The sequence below is a fragment of the Spea bombifrons genome, chromosome 1 (genome assembly GCF_027358695.1).
Source record: "Spea bombifrons isolate aSpeBom1 chromosome 1, aSpeBom1.2.pri, whole genome shotgun sequence".
NCBI classification, from domain to species: Eukaryota; Metazoa; Chordata; class Amphibia; order Anura; family Pelobatidae; genus Spea; species Spea bombifrons.
The window spans coordinates 122,965,649-122,990,150 of record NC_071087.1 but is presented as its reverse complement, the minus strand read 5'-3'; the positions used below and the strand labels follow the sequence as shown (position 1 = coordinate 122,990,150).

Here is a 24,502-nt window from a genome sequence, read left to right as displayed (position 1 = left end):
CAGGGCCCTCTTCTCCTTTTGTGTAGGTTTGTTATGAGATTTTAAATTTTACTGACGGATTGTAACAGTGCTGGTGCTATATACATTCATATAATGTAAAGTCTGGCTCTGTATAAAGTGATAGGAGTTGGGAGCATAACTCCCATCACTATAAACTGAGCCGGGCACTGATGGTAGTACAGCACAACTCCCACCAATATGCACTGAACAAAACATTGACAATAGTGCAGTATAACTCCCATCACTCTCAGACACTTACTAATGCTTTCTCACTCACTCGCTCACTCTCCCTCTCCCTCCCTCATAATGTCTTTCTACCTTTTCTCTAACACTGTCACTTTTCCTCCTCCACTTCCACCTTTTCGTTCTTCCTTTTATTCCTTCAGTTGCTGCGCGCATCGCAAGGGAGCAGTATCGGAAGCCTGCATTAACAGACCTTCCACTACCTTTACTGATTTTAAGCCGGTTAGAGGGAGATCTTTGATCTCCCCAAATGAGCCTGCTCCTCTAGAAGCTGACATTATAGCCCATCTCTGGAGGGGTGCACGGCCGATGCCAGCCTTTTTGCACCCCAGTGATGAGTGGTACCCGGGGTGGACCACGCCCCCCCCAGGTACGCTACTATAATTAGGTTGTGCATGAAGCACCAATGTTCTCACATGACAACATGTAAAGATTTTTTAAAGGCATACATTAATATGATTTAGGCAACTATTAGACATCTTAAAAGCAACAGAATGCTATAGATTAATAAATATTATGAAAGTCATCGGAGGTTTTCAAATAGACATGAAAATATGCTCTTCTACTGAGTATTGTAATATAAAATAATAGGCATTGGACTGCACAAAAATAATGTTCAAGACAGTTTTAAAAGAAAGAAAAACAGGTTTCTATTTGAGTCCCCTGATCATTCAGTAATGATGTTGCTAAAATCTCAGGCAGGTAGTTTTCCTATAGATCATAGGGAAAGTACCCCCATGAGCCTGAACAACAAACTTAACAAGATATTTGCAGTATTTATGTTCTGATTTAGCAGTTCTGCCTGTGGAATAAACCACATTATGTCAATGATTTAGTTAAAGCCGCCTTTCATTTATTTAAATAACAAGTAGCAACTGGTGTCCGTCATCGGAAGGAAACAGATTTCAGAACTCTGCTATACATTCTAAACAAGTTTTTGGTGCCTAGAATAAAGTACCGCAGAAAAGAAAATCCAGAGACTGACAGATGGTATTTCACCAAATAATTTCAGTACTACCTCCTCCTCTAATTGGGAAGGTCTTAGGTTTATGAGCTGATATAATGGCCAGTGGGCATAAATAGACTGTTGTTGATACAGCTCATTCTGGCTGCCCCACCTGGCGAACAAGACACTGGCCCAAATAACTAGAGCCTAAGTGGCAAATAAAGTTCACGCTTATGTTGATGGAAAGTGTTTGTTAATGGTTCCTTGGTTCGATCATGCACAAATGTATTTCCTGTTCAGTTTTATATCTGAATTTCAAAGGAAAACTAGGAACCAGGAACCACATTTTAATCTTTATTTTCATCTGTCTAACAAATTAAAGATCATTTTCTACAGGTAAAAACCTTTTCAACTGTGCTCAGAGAACAGTAGCATAGGGCATACCAATTATGCCTCCTGAGTCTAATGGCACTTTATTGATTGTATGGATAAAGTACGGTATATGTAAAAGTGTTTGTTAACTTGTATTTCTTACAGACTATTCTAATCTGTACAGTGCCACTTGGATAAAATAAGATATTTACTGTAACTAGTGGAAACATGAAGAACTCATCAGCTAAATGCTTTTGGTAACGCCAATACCCATTGATCCCAATTAACATTGTGATATTAATTAGTATACACTATCCAAATCACTACTAATATTGACTTTATAGTTTCCTAATTATAAATAGAGTCCTTAATGGTTTTGTTATTCTAAAGAACTATGGTCTATTGAAATACGTTAATACTTATAGCATACACAATATTGGAAATACAGTTGTGCTGTGGGATCAGCAGTTTCTCATAAGAAAAAAAAAGTCAGTGATCAATACATGCAAACCCGTCTGCATTAAATAAAAGAAAGGACATAATGTCCAACAGTGTTTGGATTGCTGGCAATGGATATAAGAGAGCCTATTTATGAAAGTAATTGCATATGGAACTGCACTGATGTAATCAGATAACAAAAAAGAAGAGGGCTCACAACTATGATCAGAGGGGGAAATGCCTGGTTATACAGCAGTCCAAAATACATTTTCAAACCATACAAAGAGCACAAGAAATACTCGGATTGACTGTAAAACACACAAAATACTTTTCAAAAATGTTTTCTGTTAGCAGCCCAGATTCTTCTAATAAGAGTAGCCAAGCAAAGCCATGGTCCCTAACACTAGCCTTCTCCCGCAGGGTTGTCCTTAGGTAGGTCTCTTCAAGAAATGATGTCATTTTACAGTAAGGCACTTCTTTCAGACTGGCAGAGACCATGAGCGTGAATAATAGAGGAAGAGCCGATTTCTCCTTCCTAAGGGTAAAGGAGCACTGTAAATTCTTCTTGCCATGGGCCCCACAAATCCTACTCTGTCTCCCTCTTGATTAACGAAAATCAAACAATTGAGCCAAGTGTTTTCCTTTCATTCTTATCATGGTGTAAGCATTGTTTGACAATATTCTGAGTGAGCATCGGAAAACATATCTATGTGTAAGCAACACAACTTTCTGAATAATTAGTGTTAAAATCCATCTACCTGTTTGATGCAGCAGAGGTTGTCCTTTGGCAATCGATAACAACAGGTGACAACTTTCCACGAAGGTCTGTGTTTTCTCTTATATTCCATAAATGTGAAGTGGCTTTTATACCAAATATATTCACACCTTCTGTCACTTTTGCTCTGTAGAAAAAAAAATGTCATCAATTCCGGTGTATCATTATTGTGTTAATTCAGATATTAAAATGTTTATTAAAAAAAATGAAGCAATCGTATCTTGGGCAGAAGGCCACGAAACATGCATAAATTACAAAAAAACAGTGATATTTTTAGTTCCTAGTCGAAGTGAAGATGCATAGTTTCTCTTTTCATTTAGTGTAATAAAATGGAAAATATATTAATTAGAGGGGTAGAGAATAAAGATATAGTGAAACCTAACTGATATAAGATTATTTTTTTTCATTTATGCCAGTGGGAGTTGCTTATTAAATTCAGATAATTTCACACAGCACAGATAAATATAAATACGTTTACATTCTATGGCTCATTTGATTTATACTTCACTTCTACTTTTCCCTTTTCTAAATTGCTTTAAGTTGGAAACCACGTTTGTGTAAATTTATATGAATTTTATCATTTCACCCCCTTTTTTTTCTTTTACTAGGTGATGCTTTTCATAATTGATTACAATATGCAAGAGCAATAATGCATGGAAGCAAAATAGTTGAATGAGCATCTGTCTTGATTCTCCTTGTATTTTTAATACTCATTTCTCATTTTCTGGTATTTATAATAGAAATATTTTATATATTTATGTAATATAAATATATACCAGATAAATACAAAAAATATGGCAAAGCCCTTAATCATACAAAGACTAAGTATCAAATGATTGTTCCACTTGATGTAAATAACCTTCACTTGCTCTCTCTTTTTCCTTATCTTTGTTCTATTCCAGTAAATTTAAACGTAAAGGATTATTTAAAAAAGCCACACAAAACGTACATAATTAGTAGAGGAAGAAAATAAAAAGATGTCACTTTAATGTATATATATTGATTTCTTTATCTTTTTGGGTAGTGTTTTATTTCACATTAAATATGTATTAAATTCCATAAGTTTCAGCCTATAAAACATTTATTACTGAATATTCAATAGAAAATCTAATTTGGTAATGCATACTTTCATTATAATACTTTCCCTTCTTCACTTCAATGCAGGTAGATTTTCTGTCAAAGTAACCTCAATATATTTAGTGTGTAGTGAAATAAGAATCCAGTTTCTAAGACATCAGAGCTAGAGTAATTCGACACTGGCCCTAATTAGGGAATCAAATCGGGTCCCATCAGTGATTCAACAATTCACAGTAAGGTAGTCACAAATCCTACAATGTTTGCTGTGGCTTCTTGTTCTGGACACTAACTTAGGTTGCCGTGTGGATATTGTGGGAAGCAAGAATTTTGTTACAAAAAGGTATTTACACAATCAATCAGATCAAAGAATAATGTTTTATATACCTCAATATAAGACTTTTTTCAGATCTTCAGGAAGCCTCAAACAATAGATAATACCCAAAATACACTATAGACACATCCTATACCAGAGGTAAGCAAGGTGTCTCTACAAGGACACCCGTTTCCATAAGAAGGCATGTGAAAGTCAATGGTGTCTATGTGGCACTTAATGATATGTCTATAACAAGCTCTTGTCATTTTGATGCCTTTGACCCATACACACATGATGCATGATTTCCTCCCTATTCCTCATGTCCAAGACTCAAATAACCCAGGGTTTTGGCTCTTCTTAACAGTAACTCGGTATGTATAACAGATAACATGACACTAGCTTCTAAACAAGGGCTTGATATGTCTATAACAAGCTCTTGTCATTTGGATGCCTTTGACCCATACACACATGATGCATGATTTCCTCCCTATTCCTGATGTCCAAGACTCAAATAACCCAGAGGGCTTTGGCTCTTCTTAACAGTAACTCGGTATGTATAACAGATAACATGACACTAGCTTCTAAACAAGGGCTTGATATGTCTATAACAAGCTCTTGTCATTTGGATGCCTTTGACCCATACACACATGATGCATGATTTCCTCCCTATTCCTGATGTCCAAGACTCAAATAACCCAGGGCTTTGGCTCTTCTTAACAGTAACTTGGTATGTATAACAGATAACATGACACTAGCTTCTAAACAAGGGCTTGGAGAAGGAGAAAGAAATGTGAACGTGTAAGAGGAAACAAGAACATTTTGCCACTTCTGTCATTGGTATTCCCATAATGTCAAAACTTTTTAAGTAAAGCAGACCTTCTTTCTTTCACTGCTCAGATTTTATGATTACTTCCTTGATTTTTTAAAATAGGCTACAGTTCCTTTCCTCAAGATGTTCATTTTCAAGAACAGAAAAATACTCTCATGGGTACCAGAAAACAACTGCAAAGTACAGGAGGTTATTCTTTTTACGCACTTATATAACATTCTAGTCATTTGAAATCAGTTACAGAAAGGACAGTGTGATTCTGCGGCATGTGCAGCAATCGGAGCCAGCTTCCCAGGAACTCCATCAAGGAGGCAGCACGACCACCTACAAGAAATTGCCTACAAAAATAAAGATTTTGGTCTATCCTGTTCAATTGTAAAACGCAGAAACAGCAACGAGTCAGCTCTAATGGGAATCTTAATTACCAAGCATTTACTTTAACTTACACTGGCTACTGTTCAAAAAGCAGTAACATTGTATGGTTTTAACATTGAAGACATAGGGCGTGCATTCAGTCATGCAGTGTTATATATGTTTGTCACGACACAAAAACAGAATTTAACTACTTAGCAATGCAGGATTATATCTCCCGTTGTGATCTTTGTAACAAATTATAAATGCTATGGCAAAGTTATTGTTTCCTCTGTTTTACAATAAGTAATTATTATATGGTGGGTTTTATTTAATCTTTTAAAATCATGCACCATTTAAAGAGGCTGTTGATTGAGTTGGCTTACAGTTCTAGGTTTTTACAAAGGATTTGAGGCCACCATGTTCTCAGGAATATATAAACTAAGGTTCACAATCATGCAGTAAAATGGCATGGAATATTGGGATGTGGGGCAGTATGGGTAATGAGAGGTTAAAGGTGCTCTGCATTTGGTGAGAACACTCCATTAGAACCATCCTGTACACGATACAGGATAAAAAAAAAATGTGAGAGGCCAAAGGTCAAAATCTGAAAATCTGAAACTGGTTTTAAGGAACTGCACCATTAGTATGGGCTTGGGCCAACTTCATGGCATAGGAAGGTTCAAATCATCACCTTTTAAAATAAGTAGAGTTTTTCTGATCGTAACAACCTCTAGATGATGTGTACGTATTTCTGATGTGTACGTATTTCTCAAGGTTAAAAACAGTAGATTTGAAGCTCAAGAAAGCTGGGCAGACCATAAACTGCATTATATGTTTTTCTCACAAATAGTTAAGACATTAGCATCAATGTAAGCCCCAAAATGTATAAGACTTCAAATTGGCTTACAAAATCTCTCCATGATGTGCAGGTTATCAACATTTGTTTCTCAAATAATGTAGGGACCAAAGAGACGAAATAAATGTTAAAAATGCATAAATTCCATTAGAATATGTATAAAGGCTTTTTGATTTCTTTAAGAACCGCTTTAACCAATCTGTTAAATGTTTCCAGATGTAATATTAAAAAATATTCTGACAAGTCGATATTTAACATTATTCAGAAATGCTACTTCAACTTCACTTAGTTATAAAAGGACATTGCAATATTACTATATACATTGTTTTATTATATTCTAAGCAACAGGGCTTCTTCTGTGTAATAATTTTAAATGTCAAAGAAGGAATGCTTGTAGGATATAATTTGTGTAAGAAAGACTTGACATGGCCGATGAGCACAGAGGTTATCGATGTTCCCTGTTCGGAACTATAAAAAACACATTTCAATTTAATTAACAACCTCCAAATTACGCCTAACCAAAAAGTCCCAGTCCCGTCTTTTGATACTCAGTGAGCTAGGCTAGAATTAAATATAGCCCACATCATCCATTATCATCAATTAATGTCTTTACTGCAAAGGTAATCCTTTGTATTTGTTGTGCAGGAAAAGTTCTAACAATCCTCCTTGGGATTTAACAGTGGTTTAGGTTCAGGGCCAAATATTCTTCCTACATAATCAATGTTTTTGTTTCCTTGCTACAGTGAACAAATTTGATCTAATATAGATTTCTTTGTAAGCCAAGGAACAAATTACAGCGAAGATGTTTTTATATTTCTTTTTATGAAATCCAAACTTCTTTAAATTAATACAGTAATTTAATAACATTGGGATTGGGATAACAACTGTGGCTCCACTCCTGAATACAATTGTTTGTTAAAGAAAGAGCCTTGTAGTGGCACCCATCCCTGACTAGGCGTGGGTGGCCAAATTCTTCAGCTTGAGATGCAATAACATTCTAATTCTTCATACCAGGCATGTTGAAAGTTGACCAATATATTAGGTCATCAGGTTCAATTCTTAGGGTGCTTGATTAGGGAAGAATTGCTGCGTCTCCCGAAGTGAGAAAACTGGATTTCTAAAATGATAGAAATTCCATGAATCCTAGAGTTATTTGCAATTTCCTCACAAGTAATTGAGTAACAAATTGGATTTATACAGTATGACAGCTAACATATGTGCCCTACAGAAGGTAAAAACATTGGTAAATAACTAGCCAAATATAAAAAAGAGGCAGCAAACAGGCAAAGAAATATGTTTGCCGGAGTTGTTCTTTTAATAAAAATAATAGAAAAATCTGTAAAAATAAGCTATAATTCGGAATACAAATGCTTGAATAATATGCAGCAAAAATACATTTAGGATTACATCATTATCGCTAAATGCTGTATCACTCCTAGTAAAGAGATGCCTATACCCGATATAAGACTTTGTATTTTCTAATAAGTCATGCTGTTTAGTAAGCCTATGACACCATTAGTAACAGAGTAGCTTACATGCATTGAGCATGTTGATTGGGAGCTGCCATAGCTCCTAAGCAGTGTCATAGTCACACACTTTTTGCAGTTCTTGAGCTGTCGTTAATGCTTCCTACAGGGTTATTAAATGTGGTTGTAAGTAATCTGACAAAGAAGTGGTGTCATCAGAAATGCTGCTAAAGCAAAGTGAATGGGCACTGTAATTTTTATAGCATTGTGAAGTATTGGTAAGAAGCTAAACTATATTATTAAGTGCAATTTCAGCAAAATGGCAAGACAGACATAAATCATCTGGCTATAAATGTATATAGAATCAGAGGTTTTATTTGAGTCTTTAGGTTGAACATTCGGTTTGCTAGTTTTAAGGGATATCTTTACATGATACAGTAGCCTGGATTTGTGATATTTAATAGAAGGATACTAAGGAAGGGGATGGGAATTGTAAACATGGGCCTGTAAGGATTAATGGAGTCAGCAAACAGTAGGTGGTGGAAACACCAGTTTTGATGGACCTAACTGAATTAGCAAATGGAAATTGACTCAAGGCATTGACATAGCATGTACATCTAATTCCCCCTCTTGGTCAACTCCCAATGAAACTATTTGAAGTGAGTTAGGGATACCCTAAAAATCCAAAGAGGGAAGTCCCAGACTGGACTCGCTTTCAATTACAGCAGCACCATCTCAAGGTTTAGAAAGAAAGCCAGACTTGATTTTGCATTGCAGGACCACTAGCACTGCAACAACAGATACACACATCCAGCAGCATGCTATGGGACTGAACTTTGTCGATTATTTGCTCGATTATAAGACGACCCTATAGGAAAAAAGTTTTACCAGTAAATGTTAATTCATCTAAACTATCTTTTTTTAATAAAAGCTATGATTGAGAAAAATATTTTGGTTTGATTTCCTTCTATTTTCCAACCTGCCCCCCAGTTATGCACATCTGCCCCAGAAATGCCTTATACCCCCTATATGCCACTGTGCCCCATGATATGCCTTTTAACCCTCTAAATGCCACTGTGCCCCATGATATGCCTTTTAACCCTATATGCCACTGTGCCCCATGATATGCCTTTTGACCCCCTATGTGCCACTCTGCCTCCAGAAATGCCTTATACCCCTATATGCCACTCTGGCATTTAGAGGGTTAAAAGGCATATTATGGGGAAGAGTGGCATATAGGGAGGTTTAAGGCATTCAGGAAGCAGAGTGGCATTAAGGGGGTTAAAAGGCATTTCACAGAGCACTCCAGAAATGCCTTATGCCCCCCATTTAACACTCCCCCGCGCCCCCCCCAAACTTACCGGTGCTTCTGACTTCCCTGTCATGTAGCCGGGGCAGCGTGTAGATCCCACGCACTTACGCTGCAGCCAGAAGGAGGCGTGGCTAGCAGCGGGGGTTGTCTGCGTCCATCGCGCAGACCTTCCCCGACTGTCAGAGATCCGATGCGGGGAACTCTGACCTCTGACACCCGGGGAAGGTCTGCGCGATGGACGCAGACAACCCCCGCTGCTAGCCACGCCTCCTTCCTGCTGCAGCGGAAGTTGTCTACGCGAATCGCGTAGACATCTACACGCTGCCCCAGCTACACACCGGGGACTCAGAAGTACCGGTAAGTGGGGTGGGGAGACAGGAGGATCCAGGTCCCCTGCAGCTGCGCGGGATATGGATCTTAGTTGTCTCATAGTCAGACCTATTTGAGGTCTGATTATAAGATGACCCCGATTATAAGACGAGGGGTATTTTTCTGAAAAAAAACCTTGTCTTATAATCGAGCAAATACGGTATTAATATTTTTTTTATATAGCCTCATCAGATTCCGCAGCACTGTACAAAGGGTAGATAGGACATAATTAGTACATAACATAACAAGATGGCATACAGAAACAACAGTTGAGGAGGGCTCTGCTCAAATGAGTTTACAATCTAGAGGGAGTTAGGATGTATTATAGAAGAGTTAAAAGTGCCGTTGTTAGGGATGGACCAGCCACACTAATATAAGGAGGAAAGGGACTAGGAAAGGTAAGCTAAAGGAATATGGGAGGAACAGTCTTAAGGAATAAGTTCGTAAGCATCTATAAAAATGTGTCTTAAGGGATTTCTTGAAGGACTGAAGGCAGGAGGAAAGACAAATAGGTCAGGGGAGGGCAATCCAGAGGACAGGGGCAGCCCTTGAGAAGTCTAGGAAGCATGCAAACTAGAAACCAGAGGAGAGAACAGAGATCACTGAATGGGTGGAGAGAGACCAGTTAGGAGTATATTTAGAAATGAGTGAGGGGATGTTAGTAGGGGAACTGCTATGAAAAGCTTTAAACGTACCGGTAAGAGTAAAGATTTTGAAATGAATCATGAAGTGAAGAGAATGACAGAGGGGAGAGGTATTAGTAAAGCGATGGAAGAGGAATATACGTCTGGCAGCAGCATTCCTGTGAATTGTAGACGGATGAGACAGATATGAGGGAGTCCATCTAAGAGAAAGTTACAAAAATCGAGGCAGGAGATAACAAGGGAATGGACAAGATCCTTAGTGGCATCGTGTGTGAGGAAGGGATGGCACCAGTTTCTTTAGACAGACTGAATGTGGGGAGTGAACGATAGGTCAGAGTCAAGGATGGCACCAAGACTACGAGCTTGAGGGGATGGAAAGATGATTGCACTATTAACATTAAAGAAACTGATGAGGGGATGAGCGCATTAAAGGGAGGGAATAAGAGTAGTTCAATTTTTGGGAGATTAAGTTTTGGGAAATATGCAAAAATCCAATTAGATACACAGGCAAGCCAGTAAATATCAGAGGGAGAGAGATTAGGAGTATAGGTAGATCTAGAATCATATCTGATAACCGATCAATAATACACTGTATTCTATGTCATATGTTTTTCTATATTTTGAAGATAATTAAGCTGGTTTCTATTTTATACTGCAAAGATCATATAGATATTTTATGGAATTATGGTTTTACAAGAATTTACATCTTGATTAAATATTGTTGTGGTATATTCTTGTTTTGACTGTGATCTGCAAAAATTTAGGATCAGTGATAAGATATAGGGTATCTCTTTATATTAACATTGTGTGTGTGGTCCTACAATAATAAAGAGTGTCAACGTTTTTCAGATTTTATATGATAATTATGCTTACAATAATGGCTCTCATCATGGTTTGCTGGAGTCCAAACTGTATTTTGTTGTTATCTATGTCTAATATTAAAATTATTAGTTTGATGATCTGAAACATTTAAGTGTAACAAATATGTAAAAATAGAAGAAATCAGGAAGTGGGCACATCATTTTCACAGCACTGTACCAGAATTGGTGAGGTGTCCTAACACCTTACCCTGGCTTACTTCCTTACAAGACCACTTTTTAGTATTAGTGATAGGGGAACCAGTGGCATAGCTATGCTGCTTCTACAGTTGCAACACATCTAACAGAGAAATTACTGGAAGATGTGTCACTCTATTCCTCCTCTTCTGACTTATATTTTAAATGCTGGTCATCATCTACATTGTCAATGAACATATTCTTTTCCACTTCGGCCACTCCTGCTGCAAGAGTAGACTTTCCCTCTGCCTCCTCACTTTCTTCTTGACCAAAAATAGATCTGCTGCTCTCATCTGACAATGCCTGCCCATCTTAGCTCTAGGGAGTGCTGGCAGTGATTGTGGAAGTGGTGGCACCGGTGGCGGACGTGGCGGCACTGGAACTGGGTTTATTACGTGCTTTCACCATAAAATAGGTTACAAGCAATCTACACCTTTGATCCCACCAAGGCACCAGTTCATGACGCCTTTTGTGAGTCCTTGGTAGTATATCGTGCAGATCCACTCTAAGGGTGGATAATGAGGGGGAGGAGTCAAGACCTGGCAGGGCTATATAAACCCCCAGCACTGTTCAATCAGTGCTGGCTTGTTAACTAAGCAGTGCCCTGTCCCTGTATCCTGATTGCCTTAAGTTTGCCATTCCTTGCACCTATATTGTTTGTGGATTTCCTGGCTATTTTGACCTTGGCTTGTTTACTAGACTACGTGATTATCTACTACCCTTGAACTTGGCTACGTTTATATGGACTCTTGTATATTTCTATAACCCCTGACCATGGCTGTGTTTGGTATCTCACTGCGCTGTGCTCTGTTCCCCTGCCTCCTGACACCCACTGAAATATTTATTGGAGGCTAGAATCTACATTTTCATGTAACAGCTAAATATCATGCCAATGTACATGCTTACATAGATGTTGCAAATATCAAGATTCATACATATTCTTGTTTCAAGTTGGGAGCTAACAGAGAATTTTCACTTTTACCAGAAATTTTACAAAGTATCAGACTTAATAAATATTTATGGATACAAAACATTCACATTTAAACAAGCTTTGATGTGCAATTAGAAAAAAAAATGCCTGGTGCAGATGTTCAAGTTAGCCCTGGAGCAATCCATCACTGCAGTGCCTAAATACTATCCTTTAGTTTTAAAAGGGTCTGTTGTGACCTCTACTATATATTTATAATTATGTCCTTCAAAGCTCCTATATACCTTTCTCTAATAATAAAAATGTGCATAAGACTTGCTTGACTAATACCAATAACAGTTTGCCCTATTGTGAGTTTCTACTTTGAAGCATCTTACATTTTTAACATTACATGGAAAAGAAATCTCCATCAACATATCAGACTGATGCTACTTATAACTCAAGATGGAAAATGCAAGGTGCATTTTCTCTACTCAATAAATCATCACAACCCCTGGCCTTGACAGTAACAGGCACAGATTGCAAATGATCCGTGTCTAGATAATCATTTTACTCAAACCTTCAGTCTTTAAAACAATCCAAATGGGAATGAGAGTGTGTACCTCTTAATATGATAAGTTTCAATTTGGGACCTTCTTACATTTTGCTAACTTGATATTACTTGTCGTTAACCTAAAAGGACAGCCCAAACACAGAATGCAGGGCCAAACCTGTCTCAAAATCATTACATAGTAATTATGTTAAAAAAGACACAGCCCATCAAGTTCAACCATTTGACATACCCATACTAGTTGATCCGGAAGAATCTCACTGAGACAACAACGTCATCTTAAAGGGAAAAAAATCTTGACTCCAAGGCAGTCAGAACTCAATGCTGAAGGGGACATACAAAGATATTTTGGACAATGCTGTGCTACCAACTTTGTTTGGGAAAGGTCCTTTTCTATACTAGCATGATTATGCCCCAATGCACAAAGCAAGGTCCATAAAGACATGGTTGGATGAAGAACTTGACTGGCGTGCACAGTCTTGAACCAATTTTGGGATGAACTGGAATGGGGATAGCAACCCACGCCTTCTTGTTTAACATCAGTGCCTAACCCCATACAAATGTTTTACTGGATGAATGGGCAAAATTTCAACAAAAACACTTGAATATCTTGGAGAAAGCCTTCCCAAAAGAGGGTGAGCTGCTATAACTGCAAACGGGGGACAACTACATAATAATGTTTGTGTATTTAGAATGCTATATCATTAAAGTCCCTGTTGGCGTAATGGTGAGGTGTCCCAATACTTTTGTCCATAAAGTGTATTTCTAGTATGTCCTTTTTGTACTGTGCCGGAAGCTGTACTGCCTATTCTAGATGCGGTCTTACCAATGATTCATTTGCATGTTGTGATTTCCTAAATCGTTTTTGTTGTTAACAGAATCACAGAAATCCTTCTATAGAGGTTTTACCCAACACACAATCATTTTAAGTATAATTAGCATTTTAATTTTTCTTACCCAGGTGCATCATCATTTATCTATATTAAAATGCATCTGCCAGTTAACTGCCCATTCTGCCATTTTGTCTAAATCTCTTTTGCAGAGAAATGACATCCTGGAAAAGATATTGCTTTCAGTGCCTCTGTCCAAGTCATAGATAAATTAAAAAGAATTGTCCCAAGGACAGAACCCTGATCCACTTAAGACTTGTGTTCAGCTGGAAAGCTTACCATTTACAACCACTGTAATGTGTCTTTTAACCTGCTCCAACCTCAATAATCTATTGTGTGGAATGGTACCAAAAGCTTTTGCAAAATCTAGGTATATTACATCTATATGATCAAAAGGTTTGTACCGTGTTAGCTGTTGAAAAACAGGAGAAAAGTATAGTTAAGATGATACAATTTATAGGCCAACTGAGAGTTTAACTGCGAGCGTTCAAGACCAAGTTGTTAGGTCCCTTCCTAAAGCTAAAACAGAATAACAGAATTTTCTAAATACAAACGCACAGTTCGCAGGTTAACAAAAAGGTAAAATAAACACAGGGGTATTGGGTGCGGAACTATCCCATCAGTACTAAGAGCTTCACATCTCGTATGTTGTGTCCAGGTTGACAGAAATTCTCTCCAAACGGGTGTGTCTATTTTTTCCTGGTTGATAGTATGTGTGTGGGAATTAAACGGTTTGTGTAATGCTTGGCCTGTTTCCCCCCACATACATCTCTGTTGGGCATTTCACACACACATAATAAGGTACACCACGGTAGATGATTTGCATGGAAATCAGCCATTGATTTTGTGGTGTGTGAGCCTGGTATTAGTATTTTGGCTGTGCTGTGGATGTGTGGACAGGTCCCACATCTTTTTTGTTGGCAGGGAGAGATACCATTTGCTGTTTGTCTGAGGTTGGAAGGCTGTTTGAGGTTGTTTGTGGTTTGGGAGTCTGTTTGAATGAAAGTAGTGGGGGGTATGGGAATATTGTCTTTCATCCATATTGATCCAGCCCAATGTTCCAAATGATTGACAGGACAATCATTCCCACTCTTTCCTAAACAAGTTATGAGAGGTTGCTAGAATTTTTAACATCTATGCACGTATAATTTTTTTAGTGCAGTTTACAGCTTTACTTGTATAAACCCCAGTCTGTTTAGAACAATTTAATGATACCTTTATGGCAACCAAGTGGTTCAGTGTTAAGTAGCATTCCCTCCTTTTCCTTTTATCAATGATTTGAAAGTGGGACATACAGATTATATGGTGCATTATTTTAAACAAATTTAGAAATACAGAAACAGATTTACAAAATAAATAGTAATTATGTTATGTTTTTGAGTGTTTAAATATTTACAAAGATGAACACAAAGAAACAAAGATTCTTCATGTTGTGCCTTTTCGTCTTTGTGTATGTTAATCTGCCACCATATTAGTTCTCTCACAAATATGAATGCACAGGTCTATTTGAGAGCTGTAGTTAATAGTAACTCTGAAAAGAACAAACTTAACTACCTTGAATTGGTAAGTCAGAGGTAAGCCATGGCAAGAAAAAAACATGAAAACATGTACAACTTTTAGAAATTTTATGAGCGACTAGAACATACAATTGATATTACTGGGACTAAAACAAAAAAAAATTCTCTCTTACTTCTACAACATAGTCTTTAACAGACTAAGATTTAAAAAATATTAATAATAAAAATACTAGAATAAATACAAAAGAGGAAACAGCATAAAGCCTATGCAGAACAAGAACCTCATCAAACATGGTATTATGAGCTAACGAGTGTTTACAAATGTTTTGCGCTAGAGTTCTTCTTTCAAAGGCTGGTACGGTATTAAATACTTTTTTGATATATCTCTCTATATTGTAAATATTGTTGATTACCTGATTGTTTCCCTCTTAGTCAATGGATGGCTTTCTGTGCAATTGTTATTTTTGTTGCCAACAGTATAAAGCCTGTTGGCCACTGAACTGGCAGAGCATATTGTGTAAATCCTTTCGAAGACTGTGATAAAGAACATGGTGGGTTTTGGACAACTCTACAACATATCTGGCCGGTGTTGTGATACACGTTCATTTTTTAATGGTATAGAACTTCAGGGCAAACCTTTCAAGGACTAGAAAAAAACCCTCATATTTTCTTAGGTAACACCATTATGATAAACAATAAAATTAAAGAGACTAATATTGACTTAAAAGCTGGGAGAACACAGGTTATTTCCCTAGATGTAACACAGCAAAGTGGAGCTAATATGTCCGTACAGGTTTTACCTTTTTTATTATTATGTATTTCAAATAAAGTATTTTGATCAGCTAATCATGCAGGTGTTATGTAATTGCTGGAGGCAATAAACATGTAATTTTCTAAGTGCATACAGCAGACCTCTGTAGTTTTTTATGGCTAAAGTGGATATAAATGCAAAAGATGATCATTGTTAACCCCCACAGCCAAAATGCCTTGCAGTTGTGGCAGCACTACAAGACTTCTGACTTGTTTTGTTGGTGTAGATTAGTGTATAATAATGCCTCTGCTACCCCCTTTTTTAATTTAATAATCAAATAGGTGCCTGTCAAATCTTACAATACCAAACAAACACAACAGAGCAGAAAAAAGCCCAAAAATGTTTATATATATATATATATATATATATATATATATAGATATATATATATATATATCTATATATATATATATATTTGCTGCTGTTTGGGCAAAAAAATAAGTCAGTAGTTACTAATCATTATATAGCCTGCAAAACATGTCAGTTGTCAAGTTAATCTAATTCAGAGAATTTGTCTAATGATTTTTAGGAAATCGTTCATTAAGCTGTGCAGAAAGAAAGGGAACTAATTAATTATATATGAGAACATAAGTGTGTGCAGAAACATTACAAAATATTAAAGCAAGGTAGGATTTAAAATTAATGATGTCACCTTACTTTCTCTGAAGATTTGATCTACTATTTATTAGCCCAAGATAGAACTGAGATGACTGTAATACGCTGCAGAGTTGTACAATCTGTACAATATATTGGATGTTAAATGTAATGTGTCTTGGTGTCTGGGCTATGTGAACAAAAAGCAAAGAACAAAAGAGAGCTCCTATCCTGCCTGGAACATGGTGAACCAAAACCCAAACCCCAGTCTAGGGGAAGGTCATTTTTTAAGAAAAATTAGAAAAACAAAAAGCTTAATGGGAAGACTTTGGTGCCAGATTCAGGGGCGGGTTGGGCGGCAGCGGGGGGGGGGGGGGGGGGGTTTAGCAATTGCAATTGTATCTGATTGTATCGGAAAAATGCTACCCCCCTCAGATTTTTATGGGTTCCTATGCCCATGCTGGTGTGTGTATATTTAGTTATCTGTTTCCTGGCACTTTACTTTCTGTAGCAATAAATTGAACTACATATTTTTTACTTATCCCGAGAGAAAACGCCCTCTTGAGACAAAATGTTCTAGGCCCTGAAATCAGTGAGAGGAAAAGTAAAGGTTTTGTGTTATTTACTCTATTTTTATTTGCATATTTTATTAAAAAAGGATTAGTGGCAGTAAATTGTGGCTTCAGGCGTCCCGTGTATGATTACTTTTTTTTTTTTAGTGTACTGATTACTCCCAATCCCATCACATTACATCAATATGCGTTAGAAAATCAGGAAAAGATAGGCATGGATGGCGGGCTGATTTGGTGGCGCAACGGCTCACTTGAATAGACTTGCTCCCCCAGGCCTTAGGCTGCCAGGCCTCCTCTGGCCAGATTGTATGTACCAAAATCAGCTGAAAACTACATTTTAGAATTCTCCTACTGTATGTCACTTAAGACAAGTATTTAAGGGTAAATTGTGTGTGATCTAGTGGTATACATGCACCAATCCTTTACTGATTTTAATGTCACTATCCTGGTGTTGCTTGCTCCCAGAGAGCTGTCAGAAAATGCATACATAAAGCTACCTTATTCTGTTGACTTCAAATAAATATATAAACAACCACAAAACTTTGTAACCCAATCTAACTTCAATGTTGCTGGAGGCTTCCACATTCCTATGATTAACATGTGTTTCTTAGAAGACATGACATAATATATTCACAGTAAATAATCAAGGTAGTGTAAGATATATGGTACTCACTTCCTCATGGCCATCAACCCTTCCTGATCAGCCCACATTAACCTTGGTGTCTGGAGAAACTAATTCAGCTGCAAGCCTGACAATGTGTAAATTTAACTAAAACGAAAGAAAGTAAGAGAGGGAGAAAACCCACTAACGTGTACTGATGGAGAGCTTCACATGAATTAACAACTCTCACACATATACAGATTTTCATCATTGGAAGAACAAAAGGATCTACAGAAGTTAAAAAGTAAGTACAGAAGACTTCTTACTGTTTGATTGAAATTATTGCAATTACATAGTGTTACAGAGCACTTGTGGCATCAGTCTGTGAGATTTGTACTTTGTGTGAGTCTTGACCTTTGTTGACCTGAATTTTGGGGAACAGTTTTTTCTTTTTGGAAATGCTTAGAAGCCTGAACCGATTATTATCACTTGTTCAAATTTGTGTGTTTGGGGTGTTTCTGTGTCCACTGTTGCTTGAGTTTAGTGATCCAAGAAAAGAAAATTCAGTTCTGTCTATGGTAAAGTAATGAAAAGACAAGAAATATGTGAGGCTGCACCTCTTCCTTAGTATCTCTGTTCATATTTCTGTATTTTAGTGTTTCAAATAAAGCTTATGCCCATTAGGATGGAGCCTGGATGCCACAAAGGCATAATGGTAAATACCTTTAAACCATTCATTTAAATAGATAGACACCAAAGTTCTACATTGTGTGGTGATGGAAATATGAGGCACACAAATCAACAAGCAAAATTGTAGTGATTGTTGTTATAAGTACACACAGTTATATGCAGGTTATCCTGGGTTAGCCCATTAGTAAAAGTAACTTATAATGCTGACTGAATGTTGGAAAAGGCTACTGGGAAAGAAGGGGAAAACATTTCTACAGTGACTCCCATGAGAGCATTTTTAAACTCTACCCAGGAGAAATCCTATGCAACTGTCAGATTTCATCTACCACATGGCCCTTCGTTCAGTTGATCAAGTTAAGACATCCTTAAGTCAGAATGCAAACAAACTGCACAGATATTTTGCAACAAGATACTTTGGAAATCCTGTTGAGCACGTGTGTAATGACATATGACTCACCTCAACAACAGTGTGTATTTTGAGATTTCTAAAAAAAAAAAAAAAAAAAAAAACTTCTGGGGGGAAAAATAAAAACTTTCAATACCCTCCCTTATTGTCTGCCTATTGTTAGAATTATGATGAATGTTTGCATTAGCTCACATTATGGTGTGTCCATTTCTTCACACTGTTTATAATTATTCTGTAAATTTGTTCCAGACAGTACCTAAATGCTTCTGAGATGGCTTGATGAGGTTTGCATGGCTGGGTGCCAGTTTTTAATTCTAACAATCAAGCTTATAAAATACTCTTCAAAGATTAAATCATTGCCTCCCAGGAGTGTCGTGCTAGATAACTATGCCCGGCCTTTAGTTCATGTGCCAGCAAAGCCAAAAGAGGTGTCCAACAGTGAAACAGCTTGTTTCCATTCCTCTATGTGAAATATCGATTGCTGAGGATGAAAAAGAGAGTGACAGAGCAATCACTCACGGACTGCTGCCTTTTAAACTGTAATCGTTGTTAAACAACGGTACACTGTATCAACATCAGCCTCAGTGCATCCTCGTTTACCTCTGCACTTTTAAGATAAGCATCATCCCTGTCTGTCTTGGGAAAGATTTTCACTTTGTAAGTCAATGGTGTGTGTAACCTCTTGGATTGTTAGTCACTATATTAAAAACAGATACTGAACTGATAGTTTAAGGTAAAATGTAACTTAAATTTAACAAACACTAACACAAATACAACCATTTGGTTTCAAATTGTTTCAAAATCATGTAAATAGTGCTTGAGAATTATCTTAAATTATACTTTAATTCCTTTAATGAACCCTAAATTTACCATAGGCAACTACAGGCTCTTCTAAAGTCAAATGTTAACAAATGTTATAATTAGGGTAGTACAATATTTGGCCCTTCCCAATTTCTTCTAATGTAGTTTATTTATCATGTTTAAATGTTCAGATCATCCAAATGATTTTAATATAAGACAACAACAATGTGAGTAAACACAAAAACGCAGCTTTAATGATTTCATTTATGGAATCTAAAGAGTTAATCAAATTCTGTATCACCCATGTGAAAAAGTAATTGCCCCCCCTGGCAGCAATAACTCAAACTTTGTGATAACTGGCAATGAGACTTTTACATCATTCTGGAGGAATTTTGGTCAACTGTTCTTGGCAGAGTTGCTTTAAACCACCTTTTAAGGTCATGCCACAGCATCCCACTTGAAATTAAGGACTTTGACTAGGTCACTCCAAAAGCTTAATTTAATTTGAGCCATTCAGAGATGGACTTCTTTGTATGCTTTGGATCATTGTCCTGCTGCATAACCCAACTGTGCTTGAGCTTTAGATCACAAATTTATGGCCAGGAATTCTCCTTCAGAATTTTCTGGTAGAGAGCAGGTCCTAAAGCAGCAAAGCAGCCCCAGATCATCACACTACCACTACTGTGTTTGACTGCTGGTATGATGTTTTTATTGTGATATGCTGTGTGAGTTTTATGCAATATATAATGCCATAATGCCAATATATTATGTCTTCCAAAAAGTTCCACTTTTGACTCATTAGTCCACAGAATATTATCCCAAAAGAGGTCATAAAAACGTTTTTTGGCAATTGTGAGATGAGCCTTTTTTTTCTGGTCAACAATGGTTTTCGTCTTGCAACTCTCATAGATGACATCATTTAGAAAATGCATTTACTCACGTTATCCTTGTCTAATATTAAAATTAGTTTGATGATGTAAAGTGTGACAAATATGCAAAAATAGAATAAATTAAATAGAAGGGGCAAATAATATTTCATAGCACTGTAACATACCTATGATTGCAGGTCTGTAATGGATGGTAGAGTTTAAATCTTTGACTGACTTCTCTGGAGTATGGATTATTACAAAAAAATATGTGACATCACATTGTAATGGTGCCGCCTCAACTGAGCCAGAAACAAAACAGCCTTTGTACATCTTTGCAACCTTTTTCTTCTGTACTGGTACAATGTGACAGAAGAGAGGTGCTCAAGCTTCTTCACATTGGACCATCAGGAACAACACATAAGGTATGCATTACAGCAGCCTCACCTGGCAACATCTGGTCATCATGTATGTTAGTAAATCAGTTGCACACCTTCACCGACTTTTATGATATCCCAAAAAATAAGTGTGAAAGATATTTTTAATTCTTGTTATTTTCTGTCATATCTATTTATATATAAATACATTTGTTGCCCCATACACACACGCACACACTATATAGGACTATTTAGACCTTTTGTATTCACCCCCAAGCATTGCTGAGGCTTCCTATGAGCTTACACAAAATGGATACATTGGCAAGTCTTCAAGCAGAACTGGTGGTAGTAGGAATGAATCTAGGGAGGGAATGGGATAACCAGATTATTGCTGTGTGTGGGTGTCACTGTGTGTCATAGAGGAGCCCTGGTAAGTACCCTTATGGGTGCAAAATGATAAGGAGGCCAGAGGGAAAAGCTGATGTGAGGGGGAGGCACATGACTGTACACATATATAATTATATTTTATTTTTCAGTTGTTATTACTTCCCTTACTACTTTTTTATTTTCTATAAATTTTTTAGTCCCATCGTGTTAAATATTGGTGCATACATTAGAAAATGGTGTGCATGTTGTCAGTTTTAGTTTTATTAGTACTTCACTATAGTTTGTTAGACACTGTAACATATTTCTTCTTTCCTCCTAACCTGCCAATTTTCAGCAGAACAACAACAAGGTTGACAACCAGGCTAGTTTTAGGGACAGCCTTGAAATAGTTGGACAGAAGGACATCAGAAAGAAAACTGCGTAGAAGGACATCAGTGTCTCAATCTGCAATCCAACTACAGATTCACACGGGCTCCTCACCATCCCTGTGTATTGGGCACAAGTAAGCAAGCCAGGAGCATATGCCTAAGTAACAGCCTAAAACTGGGTGACCTTTGGTTTTACAGAATAACCCCAATAGTGGCATAATTATGCTCTTAAGCTTATAAAATAAAGTAGATTTTTCCATAAATATTAAAACATAAAAAACATTCTCAGAGAAAAACCACTTAATAACCCCCGTTCAGCATGATATATTGTTGAAAAACAAGATACAATGTACACTACTCAATACCTAATATTACAGTTCATTAAATGAAACACTCAGAGCCTGTCTGTGCTGTTGAATACCTGTATTTACTAAAGGCCACTTATATGGTGAAGACATAGCAAAGAACAGGACAATTTCTCCATTCTGTTTTGGAGCTCCTTCAGACTCTTATCACGCTGTGATAATTTCAAAAAAGGACACAGTCAATTTTCCGTTCTCCGTGTTCCAATGTCTAACATTATCACAGCTTATCGACTGCTCAGGCTAAAAGCTTAGTTTCAGTCTCATAATAATATGGTCATCATCAATCTAGAGTACCGATTCGGAAAACTTAAAAAAATTATTTAAGGTCCTGTTAAAACCAGGGCACTTATGTCTTAGGTATCTATATCATCACTATAAGAGATAACAAAACCTGGACAAGGGTCAATAAAGTTATAAAAGAACATCTGGTGGGCCAAAGCTGTCCGTTTTTAATAAAGTTGAAAGCGTTAAAAAGATTCCAACAGTTTGTATACTACAGACGAGAGAAAACCTGAAGAAAAAGCGTGTGCATTTGGCATGTAAATTAAAAATAATATCGCTAAAAATGGGGTAACACATTTTGGTTCACTGGGAAACTCATAATTGAACTGAAGCACAACCTCTCGATCCCTATTTAAAAATGCCACATCTTAGTAATTCTGTCTTAATTAACTTTGAACGTGAGAGATGGAGTTATGTAAAAGGAAAAGGACATTTGTTTTACCTCTTTTGGTTGTATAAAAATGTTCTCAAAAGTAAATGACCTGAAACAAAAGTCAACAGGTGAAAAACCAAATCAACCTTATATCCCACAAGAGTGTATTGCAGGCCATTGTTGCGAAGATGTCACCTATGCAGCAGTTTGCATCAAATGTGAACTTTAAACCACCCAGTCAGTCCCTCAGTAACAATACTTGGTCTGGCTGCTGGTTAATGGCTTACCTAGATTGAGGCAGAACTAGCATCCAAAGGACCAAGAGGCAAGATTTTGGATAATGTACTAGACTGGCAGTAGATTACTTATGTGATGTGTCGGTGGAGTCTCTCACAATGAGTGCCAGTTCTTCTGCCTTTTCGGTGTAGTTAGAAGGGTATTTGTTGGAAGGCTTGGACAGCTGATAAAAATAGACAGAGAAGACAGCTCAGCATGGAGTTCCAAGGCGGCAATCTCTTTTGGACTTGAATTAGAATGAATTCATTATAGGAGACAGACATTGTTTACCTAAAAGGAAACAATCTCTTAAGTTTAGGAATAAGGATTTTCCCTGCTCCTTCTGGTCAGGTTGTCTCAAACTTTAAGACCAAGCAATTCAAAAATTGATCCTTTTTATACCAGGCACTCAAAAGGTTGAGAAAGAGTTGATCCTTCTGCAAACTTCAAACCTTCTGACACCAGATCTGTCAAATTAGGAGGAGATAGGACTGTGATGCCTGTCCCTCTAAACAACACTTTATCCCTGAACGGTGGTTGGACAGTTCAAGGCTTACAAGGTGCAGAAGTCAGTTAATATCTTGCCACATGTGCCAATGCCCAGAGTTGGGGAGCCCACTTCAAGTGCTTCAGTGTCCAGGGGAGGTGGTATTATTCTGAAGCAAGTTTTCCCTACAATTGCAGAGAATGTATGTCCTGTAGGGATGCCCTAATGCATTGGAGCCACCTAACTTACTGTCTACCGGTCAGGCATGAAAGCTGTGGTAGCCTATTTGAATCATCAACAAGGCCTAAGAAATCATTCCCTTCTTCTAATTTCCCAAAAGGGTCTGACTTCTGGCAGAAATCAGACCCCTAGATATCTCAGCTACTTATTTTCTGGGAACTGCTTCCAGGAGAATTCACCCAAACGTCGCAGAAACCTAGGGGATGCTATCCATAGATTGTGTGGCTGCAAAGAAGAACACAAAGTCTCCTCAGCTGTATTCCTTATCAGCCAGAGAATGATCTCTTGCAGTGAACGCCTTGGTCCAAAGCTGAGGCTTCTACCTCGGTTACGTCTTCCCTCCCTTGCTCTTGATATTGAGAGTATTTTAAAAGATCAAGGAAGGAAAGGGCTCCTACATCCTCATCACTCCTTACTGGCCAAAAAGAGTTTGGTTTTTAAAACTGAGGTTATCTCAGAGACCAGATGATCTCCTTCAAGGTCCAGTTTGGTATCCATCTCCCAATACGTTCCATCTGACAGCCTGGAAGTTGACAGGGGGATCCAGATTATCAGAGGTTTTTCTGACTATGTCATCGACACAATGAAAGTAGAAAGAATGTCATTTTGGTAAGATACCAAACAAATTCTCTGACTGGTATCAAGTCTGCAACATATCTCCTCTCAGTTGTCCCCATATACATTCTTGAAATTTGTAAAAGATGGCTTTTCCAAGAGTTTGTAGCCTTCTACTATCAAGGTACAGACTGCAGCTATTAGTGCCTTTCAGGTTTCCAAAATAGAAGAGCTATATTAGAAGGTTCATTAAAGCTATTGACAGGACCCGCTCTTTAACAACTATAAAGATTCCGGCCTCATCTCTTTGGTTTAGAAAACAGCTTTGCTGGTTGCCACTACCTCTGCCAGATATATTAGTGAATTGTAGGCTATGTATATACAGGAACATTTTCTTCAGTTTTTTTCATGACAAGGTAGTCCTGAGCTTGCCACCTGAATTTGTTCCTAGGATCCAGTTGGCTTTTCATCAAAACCAGGAGATTGATCTTCCTGTCCTCTGTGAAGACTTGTCATC

The 24,502-nt window shown here is 37.4% G+C and overlaps 1 protein-coding gene across 1 annotated transcript in view; it reads right to left on the bottom strand.

Annotated features, from left to right (window-relative positions):
- Positions 1-24,502, bottom strand: part of TMEM132D (transmembrane protein 132D) — a 354,799-nt gene that overhangs the window by 192,709 nt on the left and 137,588 nt on the right. The window contains exon 3 of the mRNA XM_053471811.1: positions 2,758-2,901. Within this exon, the coding sequence (XP_053327786.1) occupies positions 2,758-2,901 (144 nt within the window). The remainder of the gene's footprint in view (positions 1-2,757; positions 2,902-24,502) is intronic.